At 43.0% G+C, this 16,814-nt stretch overlaps 1 protein-coding gene across 1 annotated transcript in view; it reads right to left on the bottom strand.

Annotated features, from left to right (window-relative positions):
- PREP (prolyl endopeptidase) overlaps positions 1-16,814 on the bottom strand; it is a 136,391-nt gene that overhangs the window by 85,146 nt on the left and 34,431 nt on the right. The window contains exon 6 of the mRNA XM_047761696.1: positions 12,669-12,790. Coding sequence (XP_047617652.1) covers positions 12,669-12,790 — 122 coding nt within the window. The remainder of the gene's footprint in view (positions 1-12,668; positions 12,791-16,814) is intronic.

Raw genomic sequence — 16,814 nt, forward strand, 5'->3', positions numbered from 1 at the left:
TTTTATGTCCACAGCCATGGCATATGGAAATTCCCAGGCTAGAAATCAAATCAGAGCTGTAGCTGTGAGCCTATGCCACCGTCACCACAACACCAAATCTGAGCTGCATCTGTGACCTACACTGCAGCTTGCAGCCACACCAGTTCCTTAACCCACTGAGGGAGGCCAGGCATTGAACCTGCATCCCCATGGATGCTAGTCGGGTTCTTAACCTGCTGAGCTACAATGGGAATTCCCATTTCAAGACAATTTTTAAAATGAATTTTAGAAATCATTGGAAAAGGAAGACAAAAATACTGTTGATGAGGAAGACACTAGAATCTCAACAGAACCATGGCCTCACATTCAGACTATTTCAAGACAGTGACTTCCCTAATATTCAGATAAAAGGAAAAGAAAAGAACAGGAGAGCCAGGGAAGGCCTTCATGAACAGTATACATTCCAGTTCACAAAACACCATTTTTCTTTAAACGATATGACATCAGCTAGAAAACGCATGCTCTCTGGAAGCAATTAATCTGATTCAAAAGCAGTGACCTCCTTCAACAGGGTTGCAATAATACTAGTCTAACCAATTATGAAATACGTAATTCTTTTTTTTTTAGCTGCACCCACAGCATATGGAAGTTCCCAGGCCAGGGATTAAATCCAAGCCACAGCTGCAGCAACACTGGATCCTTAACCCAGTATGCCAGGTCAGGGATTGAACCGTCACCTCTGCAGTGACCTGAGCCACTACAGCTGGATCCTTAGCTCCACTTTATGGAGTGGGAACTCCATAAAACATATAATTCTTAAGTCCTACCTTCCTTCTACTTTATAGCTTGCTTGCTTGCTTGCTTGATTTTGCTTTTTAGGGCTGTACCCGAGGTATATGGAGGTTCCCAGGCTAGGGGTCGAATCAGAGCTATAGTTGGCAGCCTATGCCACAGCCACAGTAATGCCAGATCTGACCCGCATCTGAACCTACACCACAGCTCACGGAAATGCCAGTCAGATTCGTTTATACTGCGCCACAACAGGAACGCCACTATATTATTTTAAACGAATTTTCCTTAAGTCAAAATGATTTTATTTTGTGAAAACCTACCTTGTATGTAAATAAATATTAATAAACAAAAATAAAATTCTAGGAACTTGTGAATAAAACATTTACATTTGCTGATATTACGCCTACTGCTTGCATTCCAAACAATACCAACAGGGATGAAAGCTACAGCTCTTTACCATTCTTATTACCAACAATTTTTTTTAAAAGTATTTCCCTTTAGATACAAGTTTCTTTGACAATCTAATTCTGTGAAGTGATTTGTTAAATTACATTTAGAGTACCGGTTAAATATCTTTAGAAATTGTTAATTAACGAAGGCGGTAATAACATGTCAATAAAAGTAATTGGAAAGAAAAAAATTCAAATGTACAAAGCATGTGGTATTCTGCCACTAGGGTAAATAACATGAAATCCGCTGGTACTCAGCTATTCATTATCCATAACCTGATGACCATGATAGAAAAAAAGCTAAGTCAAAAGCCATCCTCCTTTGGTCCTTGGGTAGATGAGCTCAGAGATAATACTTCCACTAAAGGTAGCTGGTTTTAACAGGAGAATCTAGGTGCCAGCCAATTTTCCATCCCCTGCACCAAAGACATAATTTAACACGTGCCATCAAATGCAGCCGCCCGTATGTGGGGGAGTCAGAGCTGAGGCTGTTTATTCGAGCAACTGAAAGTCTGCTGCAGCTGAACAAGTTTTGGCACACACAGATCAATAGACCAGGGCCTTCATGAGCACATGCTCAGGTGGGAGTCAGACACACACACACATGAAGTAATACTGTAAACATTAATGGTGAGAAGTATAAAGCACTGATGAGTGGCAGGGAGGAGCATCTAACAGGGAGGGGAGCTGCGAGGAGAAGATCAGAGAAAGTTCTTGGAAAGGGACGGCCCCTAAATGATTCTTAAAAGAAAAGAGTTTCTCTAGAAACAGCTGCCTGAATTTTTCCATTCCTAGAACTGCTACACTGGCATGGGTATCTGGCTCAGAGAACTATGTCCAACAGACAACTGAGCTATACACAGAGTCATTCTTAGGTGTACATCCACATGAGCAGGGGACACCGTGGTCTGTGGAAGCACCCATTCCCCCAGCCACTGGGGCAGGCAGCTCTTGGCCAAGAACCCCAGGGCCTTGTCTTCCAGCTGAAGAGCCACCCCTCCCAAGGTCACACATTCTTTGGGTTCACTGCATATGCAATGATGATCAATGTGGAGGTATAATGACCTGGACCCCTCACCCCTAGTTAGGAACATGGTAGGAGGCTAACCCAGTTCAAGAGCTTCCTGGAGGACTGGCTGAGGCCTTACTTGTAAGAACTTAACTTCTCTCTCTGTCTTCACTCTCCAGTGCAAGTGGAGGTTTGGAAAGCACTCCCATTGAACTTGTGGATGCTGCTTCCCAGAAACCTGACCTGGGACAGCATGCCAAGCGTCCAGATGGCCCTGCAAATGTGGAATATGCAGACCAGCTCAGCAACTACTGCTCTTCTACCCGGTCTCTGGAGCAGGCCCACTTCTCCCTGCTGGTGTTCCAAATCAACCAGACATGAAACAGGCATCAACAGAGAGAGAACCAAACCTCAGCTTGACTGCCAATAAGGTGCTCACTGAAGAATTCAGCTTAGGGCTGTGAGCTCCCAACCACCCTCAAATCCTGCCCCTGAGAAACACGGATGAAGGAAAATTCCTCCACAGGGAAGCCAGAGGAGTGGGGAAAGAACTGTTTCCCTCTTAACTTCACGGTGGTGTCTCATCTTCATGTATTTTATGCCAACCAAAGGAAACCTTTTTATGTGGTGGCTTCTCTTTCTGAAGAGGACAGCCAATAACAGCTGCCCTGTGCATCTACATCTACCTAGAGGTAGGGCATAAGGTATGGAGTTATCAGATTTCACACTTTTGTTAAAGAAGTCAGACTAATTCACAGAGGAATTCTGACTGCAGACTGTGGTACTCAGCTTTCACCAAGACAGTGATATTTACCAAGGAAACCTTTGACAGACATCATCCAACCTATCAGACAGCACGTGTATCGTATGCTTCATCCTGTTAGATGCTCACATGCTGCTCCAGCAAAAATATGACTCAGCACCATTCAGGGATCTAAGCCCCACAAACCCAGGAGCCATAAAACCATGAAATGGAGAGATAAGCTGCAACCAGAGCATACCTCTGGGAAATCTAGTCCCAAATAGTATGTTTTTAAGAAATGTCTTAAGTTAATACCTCACAGAGGCATGCCTGTGATCCACTCAGACCAAAGTCTGGGTTAAGCCGCTCCATGTGCGCCAGAGGTCATCAGCTCCTCCATCAGTTCATCTGAAGCTTTTTTAAAAAATATGAATCTACAGAAAATAGGTGTGAAACAGAACTAATATGTTGATAATTGCAGTTCTCTAGAGAATGGCATTTTTATATTTTATTTTAAATGATAAACTTACATTATTTATTATTACCACATTATAAACATTTTTAGGTAGATGCATCTGCTATTTTGAGTCTCAATACTATTTAATAAGAATGGCTGTGTTTTCCAGATTACCTGAATAAGCTAGCTTTTCTTCATGCATCTCATGTTATGGGAAAATTAACAGAAGGTCATTTATTAATGCTTTAGACTTTCAATCATTTAATTTCTACTAAGCTGCCTACAAAGCTGCCTTAAAGTAATATATATATATAAAATATATGGAATTTAATCAAACTTATCCTTTTCAAAGAAAAACTCAAGCTCTTTCATGCTAGAGCTACTAGATTTGTTACATGGTCTTATGTTAATAACCAAATCTTCGTGGACATGAAATTTCCTTAATATATGTAATTTTTTCCACTTAGAATCCAACAAAAAGAGGGTGGAGAAGGTTTTTTTCATAATTTGAATCTACATGCACTTTTTCAAATTGAGAAGTTTTTTCTTTTATATGACAAAAGAAGTAGTTGTGTGTATCAAAAAAGTATACTAAAAAGCAGTGAGACTTAAAATTGTCTGGGAAATTATCAGAAGGAGGGAAAATGGATTTTAATGGCTTTGAGAATTAATCATGTTTCTCTCAGAGCAGGAAACGTTATCAATTTGATTTCATAGACTCTTGGATTCCCTTCATAATGGTTCTGAATCATAACACCATCTCTTTAACATTAAGAATGTTTCCAAAACATAACCTAGGAAAACTTTTAAACGTCAAATTAATGATTGCAATGGTGGCTTTTCATGAATGGGCCTCATGCATCTGTCATAAAAACCAGAGGTGGTGTCAGAAGCAGAAGCGCAGGGATAGTCATAAGCAAGGGGATGTGCTCTGATGTAAACGTTTCTAGTAGTTGTCCTTAAACCAAAGTACCCAGCTCTCCCAATACAGTGTGGTGCTACAGGTGAGGCAAGAAAGAAATCAGCCCCAATGGTGCATTGCTCAGGATGCCAGAAACAGACGTAACAGAAAATTCTAGGAAAAGATAGCCCAATTCTAGGAAAATGAGCAATGGAGGTCTTGGCCACTCTTGTTTCTCATCTACCTGATTATTTCTCTAGCACATAAGCTTGATTATTATTTTTTCCTGTGGCACATGGAAGCTCCCAGGCTAGTGGGTAGAATCAGAGCTGCAGCTGCCAGCCTACACTGCAGCTACAGCAATGCCAGATCCAAGCCACATCTGCAACCTACCCCGCAGCTTATGGCCACATTGGATCCTTTAACCCACTGAGGGAGGCCAACGATCGAACTCCCATCCTCATGGACACTATGTGATGTTCCTAACCTGCTGAGCCACAATGGGAACTTCCATAAACTTGATTATTTAAGAATCTACTATTTGTTTCCTTTTCTCTCCTACTAAGCAATAAGAGGAGGCAGGCGAGAAAACTGACCGACTAGCAAATCCAACCTTCCTACCATAAACTCTCCTGCCAGGAGCTGTTTTATGAACAAAGCAGAGCTATCTTCAGCCTTGCTCACATCCAGGGCTTTAGCCTGGCTTCCTGACATCCTGCCTTCCCCACCAGGCTCTGAGATGTTCCCATTTGCCCATAAGCATGACAGATACTATCACTTCACACAGTGCTGGTGAAGAAGACGGACGCTGCAGTGAGGCTTGGAAATACACAGTCCAGTCAAGAGTCCCCCGGGGCCAATATAAGGACACCTACTCCTGTGCTAAAGGAGGAACACAGGAGTGCTCTGTCTGTAGGCACCAGTGAAACTGCAGGACTCCCTGGCACAGCACAAGGGAGCAAAGGGTCACCAAGTGGAACACATGGTGGCAGTCTCAGGTTCAATTACCAAAGTCAAGGTCAAGAGGACAATGGTGTCTTTAAAGTGACACACAGGAGTTCCTGTCGTGGCGCAGCAGAAATGAATCCGACTAGGAACCATGAGGTTGCAGGTTCGACCCCTGGCTTCGCTCAGTGGGTTAAGAATCCGGTGTTGCCACAAGCTGTGGTGTAGGTCGCAGGTGTGGCTCAGATCCCGAGTTGCTGTGGCTGTGGCGTAGGCAGGCGGCTACAACTCTGATTAGACCCCTAGCCTGGAAACCTCCATATGCGGTGGGTGCGGCCCTCAAAAAGATAAAAGACAAAAGACAAAAAAAAAAAGTGACATACAAACTGATGGGAATTTCGTCAGGGGCCCCCCAGCCTCTTTGTAGTCCTTAAAAATTTTTATATGGAATAGTTTACTATGTCCATACCATCTTCCACCAGGACCAGAGCCTGCCTATGTCTGCTCCCGAGTACCACCTGGCCCTGGCACAGCAGTGGACCCAAGGTAAGGGCTAATAGGTATTTGGAGAATAAATGCATTAACTGTGCTGACAGGGAAGAGGACTGCCAAACAATTCCTGCTCCAAGTCGAAATTATCCAGTGAGAAAGCAGCAGGTGAGGCAGAGTTCCCTGAGGAATACTGGACTTTACCAGTGTTCACAGGGTCTCCGTGTGTGTAAACCTCAGTAGGGGAAGGGGTGGTATGGAAATTAACACTCACCCAGTGCCCAGGATGAGGCGAGCATCAGGTAATTACTTTACACATCTGATGCATAAAATGTATGGACATAGGTACATATACACATATGTATATAGGTGTGTATCATATGTGTATGTACAGACACACTCATTTGACCCTGGAACAACACGGATCCACTTACAGATTTTTTTCCATAGTAAATACCATACACTACAAGAACCTGGGGATGTGGAGGAACCACATGTATGAAGGGCTGTAAGTTATAAGCACCCCTAACCCTTGCACTGCCAAGGGTCAGCCATATAGAGTCTAGTGACTAGGGATCAGACAGTGAGCACACAGTGGCGGCTAAAGAGATAAGATCAAGATTACCTTTGTAAAAAAAACAAAAAAAACTTTAACCCCTCCCCCCACCAAGAAATAGGTGCAACAGAACTAGGTTCTCAATGTAGGATTAAGCTAGATAGTCACAAAGAGGGTGGGCATTTTTCTCCTTACTCCTTTCCAAAGGGACTATCAAGTTTCAGAATCTATATTCTAGAGCACCCTCTGCTGGGAAAAGTGCCTCAAAACGCTTAGTTTCCTTCCCCTACCCGCCCCATGCTCTATTAGTCACTTTAAAATAGAGGGGTTTTTTTTTTGTTTGTTTTTGTTCAAAAGAACCTTCTAAAACATGACCATTTTGTTATCCTCCCCCAATCCTGCCCTCCCACAGATACCTCAGCCTATCTTACGTAATAACTGACACCACCATGCCTCCAAGCCAAATGCCAGGTATGTGCTTCATGTTGCTCCCGGGGCAGAGGGAGGCTCTTCCTGGGTGGTACTGGAGGGCCCGAGGGAGGGCCAGAGACCCCAAGCTGGCAGGTGAGGAGGGCAATGGTCCTCACTGCCTGCATGTCCACGATGGACCCACCTGGGGCTGTGGCTTCCCCTGGAATAAGAGGCATCAGGAAGGGAGCTGGCCTCCAGTCACCCTGAAAGGTCCCTGCTGAAAGGATGGCAAAGGGAGCGCCAGAGACCCATGAACCTCAAGGTTCATGCTGGGGGCAGAAGCTTTGGGGTGAAGGGAGGACAATTCAAAAGGTCAGCCAGAGAGTTCACTGTCCATGTGAGGGAATGGCAAAGTACAGAGGTCCCCAGAGTCGAGGGGATGTCACCACAAAAGGATGCCACAAAGAGCTGGTGCCTAGACACTCGTCATGCTTGTGAGCTGCTGGGAGACACGGACACACAGCTCCGGGTGAGCAAAGTTCCTGCTGCCCTTCTCCAACTCCTCCTACACGGCCACTGGAGAAACTAATGGAGGGGAGGCCACAGGCCGTTCTGTCACTGCTCAGAGCGGCCACCCTTCAGCCCCCCAAAAAACCTAAATTCCAATGTTCCAGCCTGACCATCCCCAAAGTTTCCTGCTGCCCCTTCATAGTCCCTCCCTCCCATTCTGTATCCCCCAGTCCCCAAGCAACCACTGAGTGGCTCTGTGTCACTGGAAACTCATCTGTATTTTCCAGTGCTAGGTAAATGGAATCAAACACGTGTACTCTAAGCTCGCAATTATTCTGAGATTTAGCCCTGATGTTGCGTTATCAATAGCTCATCCCTTTTTACTGCTGACTAGTATTCCACTGTGGGGATGTGCCACAGTTGTTCACGCATGAACCTGTTTATGGATACCTAGGGTGTGTCCAGCATGGGGCTACCATGGACAAAGCCACTATGACCACACACAGCCAAGTCTTTGTTAGAGGAAAAAAAGTAATGAAAAGGAGGGAACAAATAGTACCTACCCTACCTGCTAGCCCTCCCTGTGCCCACCAAACTTGAGCATGTAAGTGGGAGAGCTGATATTTCATAATGAGCTGCAATGGGCCTCTGGTAACAGTTCTAGTATCTGAAGCGTCCAGAAAACTATGGGTTCAGCGGGGTGGAAGGTACTGTCCTGGGAGAGATGCTATCCTAGGAAACAGTGGGAAAACCAAACCGCTTAAAGACAGAAACCTAACGGGCGGCTCGGGGCCAGAAGGATTGTGCCCAGGCAGGAAGGCAGAGGAGGTATCTGCGAAGGAGGGAGACGAGATACAGGAGGTGGCACCTTGGATAAAAAGGCAAGTCCTCCATGTACCTGGACTGCGGCAGCCAGAAGTGAGGAGGACGGCAGCTCCCAGAGAAGTTTATACCTGCCCCTGTGCTGAGCCAGCCACCTGCCACATGCGCCTCCTACCACACCCACAGCGCCCAACACTCCAGCCCCACTGCATTCATACACAGCCTGGCACTGCGTCCTTGCCCAGGGCTGGCCTCAGGCCTCAGGGCTATGAGATGCCATGACTGAGATGCAGACTGAAAAAGGCTCTGGAGGAGACTTAGGAAACAGACTTGGCAAGATGACGTGACCTGCCCAAGGCCACACAGACAGGACCAGCACTAAAATCTCCTGATTTCATGGGGTTCCTGTTGTGGCAGTGGGTTAAAGACCCAACATCGTCTCCGTGAGCATGTGGGTTCAATCCCGGGCTTCGCTCATTGGGTAAAGGATCTGGCATGGCTGTAAGCTGTGGCATAAGTCACAGATGTGGCTTGGATCTGGTGTTGCCGTGGCTACTCCACAGGCCCCAGCTGTGGCTCTTATTTGACTCCTGGCTCGAACTTCCAAATGCCCTGGGTGTGGCCCTAAAAACAGAAAGAAAAAACAAAAATCTCGTGATTTCTGTTCCAGGACACCCGCAACACTATAGCACTGGCCCTCCATTCAGAGACACTGTTAAGCGTATTCAAGAAACACTAGATTCAAAATGACAGTCCTAAAAGCAATCACTTGAAAAATAAGAGCCACAACTGCAGCACCTGCATTTCACATGTGGTTATGACGAGGATCACTGCTTTTCTCTAAGGTCTGGGTCACTAAATAAAGGCTGTCAGGAAACCATCTGTAGCACTTCAGTGAACACCCTGAATGCTCATCTGTACACCAGGCCTGGGGGCTCCTGGTCCAGCCAGCTGACAGCGCAGCAGCTTCTGGACTCCCCTGGGCTTTCTCACACTCCCTTGACAGGTACGAGAAACTCCTACACCAAGATGGTCTACAATTTTTTCTGATCTGTAACGGAAGCATCCATTCAGGGTAGACCTGCGGCTCGGAAGGCTTCCCACCTGCAGAACGAAAGCACCCATGATGAAATGACCAAGGATGCTCTGCCAGGTAGTGAGAAGGTCTTCTTGGCTCAGGAGGATCAGACAGAGTTGGGGAGGGAAGGCAGAGGACACTGCCCTGGTCAGTAGGACCTGCCCAACTAACCCTGGCCACTGGAGGGGCGACATCTCTCTAGCAAGACCCCCCGCCCCAAGCAGGTGGAATACAGCGGAATGAAACTTATACCCAATTTGAGTTTCCTACGCCCATGAGCTTTCTTAGAGGTGTCCTCTGCACAGCCTGTTCATCAGGGCCCTAAGCCAGTACATAGTTCCTTAGGACAGACTGTATAGGTTCCTTTAGTTTTTCTTTTCTTTTTTTCCCCACAATTTCATTGTTTCTGTTCAATACAGATGCATCTCTTCATTTACTGTCATTCTTTTTTTTTTTTTGTCTTTTTAGGGGCGCACCTGCAGCATATGGAAGTTTCCAGGCTAGCAGCTGAATGGGAGCTGCAGCTGCCGGCCTACACCAGAGCCACAGAAATGTGGGATCCAAGCGTGTCTGTGACCTCCGCCATAGCTCATGGCAATGCCAGATGCATAGCCCACTGAGCCAGGCCAGGATCAAAGCCATGTCCTCATGGATGCCAGTTAGGTCCATAACCTGCTGAGTCACAACAGGAACTCCCTATTGTCATTCTTTAAATGGTCATTCCTGCTGTTTTCAGATGACCTCTTACCTTTTGACCAAGGAGGTAGAGGGCAGAGTTGTTAAGAAGATACAGGCTGTGGGGTCTAACAAACCCGGCAGGTAGTTCCAGCCATGGACTTCCAAGTTAATCAGCCTCGCAGGTATTTCGTCCATGCAATGGAATGATCACTGCCTTCTCAAAGTTATAGTAAAGATTATATTAGGTAAGTTACATACAGTGAACATTTATTGAGCGAATGGTAGAAGTATCCCCCAAACTATTTTAATCTGCTTTTCTTTTCAGTTGCCCAGCTAGCAAAAGTGAATATACATATGCTAAACACATATATCATATGATTCCTCTTTATTTGAAAAAACTGGCTGTTCACAGCAGCATTATTCACAATTACACTGTGGAAACACCCCAGGTGTCCACTGACGGATGAATGAATAAAGAAAATGTGGTATATACACATAAGGGAATGTTATTTAATTTTTAAAAGGAAGGAAATTCTAGGAGTTCCTTTCGTGGCTCAGCAGGTTAAGAACATGACTAGTATCCATGAGGACATATGTTCAACCCCTGGCCTTGCTCAGGGGTTAAGGATACAGTGTTGTCACGAACTGTGGCATAGGTCGAAGACGCAGCTCGGATCTGGTGTTGCTGTGCCTGTGGCGTAGGCCTGCAGCTGCAGCTCTGATTCAAACCCTAGCCTGGAAACTTCCATAGGTGCAGTCCTAAAAAGTTAAAAAAAAAAGGAAGAAAATTCTGACACATTCTAAAACATAGAAAAACCTTGAGGAAGTCATGCTAAGTCAAAGAGTCACACAAGGACAAGTACCATGTAATGATGCTTACACAAGGTACCTGGAACAAATACACAAAAACAGAAAGTAGACTGTGGTCACTGCACACTGGGTGGAAGAGGGGCTGGAGAGTTATTGCTTAATGGGCACAGAGTCTCAGTTTCGCAAGATGAAAAAAGTTCTGGAGGTGGATGGGGGTGATGGTTGCTCAATAATGTGAATGAACTTAGTGCCACTGAATGCTACACTGATAAATAAACTGATAAATTTTATGTTACGCATATTTTATGATGATCTTAAAACCTAGCTGCTTCAACCAAATGCTAATAAAGAGATGTGAGCAACTAGTCACATTTATCTTCTACTGGGAAGCTTGTTTTCTTTTAGACCAACGTGCTAAAATACATCAGTATTCTGGCACTTATTTTCAGTTGTATTTCATTGTATCAACCAAATAATGTTACTTTAATTAAAACAAGTCTGATGTAATTTTTTCCTCATCAACTTCTTTCTCTCCAAAGAGTGAAAAGAAACACATGGTGCAACATTACAAATTTTTTGGGGGTAGTATATTTACCTCCCTAAGTGTTTCACTCAGATGAAGGTAAAATGCATATGATTTTATAAATAAATGAATACCTATTATCTGTAGTACACAGAAGCCTTAGATATGAGAAGTTGGAAAGAAGAAAACTTAGCACAATCGACAAAGAGACAAAAAACCATTAAAAAAAATACATGAGAAAAATGACAACAGTAACCACACAAGAAAACCTTATAGGGTGGAGAGTTAGGTGTTGAAGAAGAAGCATGAAAAAAAGGGCACAGTTTCAGGTAACAATATATAAGCCCTATTAATTCACTTTTAACAGATGGCATTGAAGTTCTGGCAGATTTTTTCTATTAAGGGCCAGAAAGTAAGTATTTTCAGCTTTCTGGGCCATGCGGCCTTCTGCGGCAACTAGTCAACTCTGCTATTACAGCTTGAAAGCAGCCACAGATAAAAGGTAAATGAATGGATGTGGCTGTGTTCCAATAAAACTTTATTTATAAAAGCTGGCAGCAGGCCAGATTTCGGCTTAGGGCAGTAGTTTGCCAACCATGGTTCTAGAGAAACAAAATAAATAAAAGGACAATTTAGAGTAATGTATATTAATGCACATGGACTAAAATACCATGGACTCATAGTTTATGCACCAATGAATAGGACCCATGAGCAGAAGTTCAAATCTAAAATGCCCCCATTTTTACCAAAGTTCTGATTGTCTCTCAGAGTTGAGATAAGAGGTTTGACGGACTAACAAAGTTTCTAATGGATTCCTCATTCCCACAGAAATGAGACGATAGGTCCATTTCCTTCTGAAATCATCCAGAATGCTCTCCTCTCTTAAAAAAAACAATATGAGCTAAGAGGAGTCCAATTCTTACTCCAAGTACCTCTAAGTTTTTTTTAACAGCTGATTCTTAAGGTACAGAATAAAATCTGGGGCAGTAACTAAAAGACACATCACTTCAAAAGAGGGTGGTAATTATCAAGACCCCAAGAAGTGTGTGAACCATCTATAAGGTGGGAAATTATCCAAAAGATAACACATTTCAATGTAAAAATAAGTAAACAAGAGGCATGAAAAGCAGTTACATAAAAAGAAAAAAACATGCTTTCTTTCCCCCTGACATTCTCTTGTGTATACAAGGAAAATTTTTGGAAGGAAACTCTTCATCTCTGAGTATTAGGATTCCCATTCTGAATGTTCATGTTTTACTTTATGTTATTTCGCAATTTTATTTTTCACCATAAGCATGTATTACTTTTAGGATTAAGATTTTTATACTGGGATTGCAGTTAAAAGGTTTATCACCTTCATTACTTAAGAGACCACTTGAACACTACCATTTTAAACAAAAGAATGGTCACTCCAAGGGCTTCTACTATCCATAAAGAGCATCACATAATGAGACTATTTATATAAAGAATCCATGGGAAATGGTCTTTGTGGGTAAAATTTCTCAGTAGTACAATACCTCAGCTCCACCCATCCACTTAGGCTCATCAGGAAACTCAGCACACAAAATATCTTCTGACTGATCGGTTCCCAAGACATGGTAGTAGAGCTTTTGGTGGAGATTGGTGGATGTTTCTGTGCCTGAAGGAGTTAAAAAGGTACACTGAAATGCAGCTGGCAACTTTAAAAAAATCTATTCCTCCCATTCCTTACAATGCTAGGAACACTGAAAAAGTTAAGTACCTCATTGCAGGTTACAAAGTTAATACACAAAAGTTAAGCACTTTCCTATATACCAGCAATGAACAAGTGGAATTTGAAATTAAAAACAGTATGATTTACATGAACAGCCCCCAAATTGGAATATGCAGGTATAAATCAAATAAAATATGTAAAAGAGGAAAACTACAAAACTGATGAAAGAAATCAAGGGGTTAAATAAATGGAGAGATGTTCCGATGTTTATGGACAGAAATATTCAATATTGTCAAGATGTCAGTTCTTCTCAACTTGATCTACAGATGTGATGCAATCTCATTCAAAAATCCCAGCAAGCTATTTTGTAGATATGGGTAAATGATGCTAAAGTTTATGTGGAGAGACAAAAAAAAAAAAAAAAAAAGAAAAGAAAAGAAACCAGAAGAGCCAGCACAATGTTAAAGAAAGAGGACAAAGCTGGAGAACTGAACTACCTGATTTCAAAATTCACTGTAAGTAATTAAGACACTGTGGTATTGACAAAAGAATAAACAAATAGATCAAAGGAACTGATAGCCCAGATGCAGACATACATAAAAAGTCAATACAATGGACAAAAGATAGTCTTTTCAACAAAAGGTGCTAGAACGATGAGATAGCCCCATGCAAAAAAAAATGAATCTAGACACAGACCTTACACCCTTCACAAAAATTAACCCAAAATACACCACAGACCTAAAAATGTAAATGCAATCATAAAACTCCTAGACAATAACATAAGAGAAACTCTAGATGACCTTGGGTTTGGTAATGACTTTTTAGATACAAACTAAAGGCATGATCCATGAAACAAAGAACTGATAAGCTGGACCTCATTAAAATTAAAATCTTCTGTTCCCTTATTTTACCATGGAGTTTCCACTGTGGTGCAATGGAATCAGCAGTTTCTCTGTAGTCCATGGCGCAGGTTTGATCCTCCACACGGCACAGTGGGTTAAAGGATCTGGCGCTGCCAAAGCTGCAGCGGTAGGTGGCAACTATGGCTCAGATCAGATACCTAGCCTGGCAACTCCATATGCCATGGGAAGCCAAACAAACAAACAAACAAACAAAAAAACCCAAACAAAACACAACAAAACAAAAACAAAAGGAAAACCTTCTGTTCCACAAAAGACACTATCAAGAGAATGAAAAGTTTGAACTACAGAATAGGAGAAAATATTTGCTGAGGAAATGTCTGATAAGGATTGTTGTCCAAAATATACAAAGAATTCTTAAAACTCAACCATAAGAAAACACAGAAGCCAATTAAAAAATGAGCCAAAGCCCTTAAGAGACACCTCACCAAAGACAGGATGGCAAACAAGCACATGAAAAGATGTTCCACAGCATATGTTATCAAGGAACTAACTGCAAACTAAAACAGTGACATACCATTACCCACCTATTAGAATGGCCAAAATGCAGAACACTCGCAACACCAAATACTGACAAGATGTGGAACAACAGGAATTCTCATTGACTGTTGGTGGAATGCAAATGGTACAACAAGATAGCTTGGCAGTTTTGTACAAAACTAAACATATGCTTATGACACGATACAGCAACTGTGCTCCTTGGTATATACCCAAATGAGGTGGAAGTGTATATCCACACAAACACTTCGCTGGATGTTAACAGCAGCTTTAGGCCTAACCGTCAAAACTTGGAAGCAACCAAGATGTCCTTCAGAGGTGAGTGGATAAACAACTACAGTACTTCCAGACAATGCAATATTATTCACTGCTCAAAGGAAATGAGTTATCCAAGCCATAAAAGGACATGGAGAAAACTTAAATGCATATTACAAAGTGAAAGAAGGCAATCTGAAAGGCTACCCACTGTATACTTCCAACTCTATGACATTCTGGAAAAGGCAAAGCTACAGAGACAGTGAAAAGATCAGTAGTTGCCAGGGGCTGGCAGGGGAGGAAAGGATGTATAGGTGGAACGCAGAGGCTTACTAAGGCAGTGAAAATACTCTGAATGACACTATAATAGTGGATACATACCATTATACATTTGCCAAACCCAGGGAGTGCACACTACCAAGAGAGAACTCTAATGTAAACCACGGACCTGGGGCGATCACAATATGTCTGTGTAGGCTCATCTATGGTACCCTCTTGTAGGGATGTTGATAATGACAGAGGCTATGCATGTGTGAGGGGCAGAGGTTCGTGGGAAATTTCGGGACCTTCTGCTCAATTTTTCTGTGAACCTAAAACTGCTTTAAAAGATTAAGTCTACTTAAAGAAAGAGTGAATTATCAGTTGGGTATCACTCTGGAAGTAATGACACATATTTGCTGATTTTGGAGGCTGTTATGAAAATGTACCAAGCCTTCAGAACAATGAAGAAAAAAGGAAGATAATGCCATTGCATTAAAAAAAAAAAAAAAAAAAGCTTTACGGTACTTGGTGTTTTCCCATGGTTTTCCAGGAACACTGGTAAGAAGCACCTGGCTGCAGAGGTTTTCTGGGTAAGAGGACAGCAAAATTACAGCTGGGAGAAGATGTTGGCTTTCTTAAATCAACCACAATTACTAATAATTACTATTTCTGCCAATGCAACTTGAGGCTAAATAATAACTGTCATGTTTTTTCACAAGTTAACTCAATAACATTGTTCTCTAACAAGAAATGGCCACTTCCATACTTCTTTGGTCTCCTGGAACTTGGCAACAGCCCACATCTAACTTAGAAGCACTCTAAACACAGGCAGCTAATTCTGTGTACAGAGCACAGAGGTCTTTCTTTAGCTAACATCTTTGAATCAAAGCCTACTTCCTGAGCTTCTCTTGTAACTCACTGGTAACTAAAAAAAAAAAGGTATTGAGTAATCTAATCAGAGGCAGCAAAAGCTAAATGTAGCTAAAAGAAATGCAAAGTATTATACTCTTATTCCCAATTCAACTGAAGGGGAAAAGAGAAAAGAAAGCAAGCATATCTAAAGATGACAAAGATACAGCAATTCATGGTAAGGGGACAGCATGTGCAGGAGAGAACACTGGACGAGCTGTACTTCCTGCCAACTTCAGGCCCTGCAACAAGCAAATGAGACTCTGCATTCCAGCTCCAAATCTCTAGCAAAGGGATGGTAAAACCCACCCATATAGACCAACCAGGACAACATGAAAATTCTGTATACCACATGGAAACATAGAGAAGCATAAAGAAGAGGAAGACAGCTTGTACCAGCAAGGTCCGAGCTACAGAGAAATATAAGCTTCCTGCCTGGGAAGATGAGAGGTGAAGGGGGCAAGAAAGAAAGACCACCTGCATACAACAGGACTGCCATGCAAATGCAGAGAACAAAGGCATGTCCTGAAAGTCATCACAGATCAAAATATTAAAATAAAATAAATGTGACTGGAGTTCCCGTCGTGGATCAGTGATTAACGAACCTGACTAGGACCACAAGGTTGAGGATTTGATCCCTGGCCTCGCTCAATGGGTTAGGAATCCGGCGTTGCCGTGAGCTGTGGTGTAGGTCACAGATGTGGCTTGGATCCTGCATTGCTGTGGCTGTGGTGTAGTCCGGTGGCTACAGCTCCGATTTGACACCTAGCCTGGGAATCTCCATATGCTGTGAGTTCAGCCCTAAAAAGCAAAAAAAAATTTAAAAAATGTGACGGAGAGGTGACCTGTAACTTCTGAGCAGAGGAAGAGATGTGATTACTGCAGTCAGAAAACTTTATCATCACTCAACATTATTAAATGAGTTGGTTCTGGAGTTCCCATTGTGGCTCGGCAGTAATGAACCCAACAAATATCCATGACAATGCGGGTCCAGTCCCTGGCCTCACTCAGTAGGTCAAGGATCCAGTGTTGCTGTGATCTGCATTGTAAGCTGCAGATGCAGCTCGGATCTGGTGTTGCTATGGCTGTGGTGCAGACCCACAGCTGCAGCTCTGATTTGAACTTCC

Source organism: Phacochoerus africanus, chromosome 2 (genome assembly GCF_016906955.1).
Source record: "Phacochoerus africanus isolate WHEZ1 chromosome 2, ROS_Pafr_v1, whole genome shotgun sequence".
NCBI classification, from domain to species: Eukaryota; Metazoa; Chordata; class Mammalia; order Artiodactyla; family Suidae; genus Phacochoerus; species Phacochoerus africanus.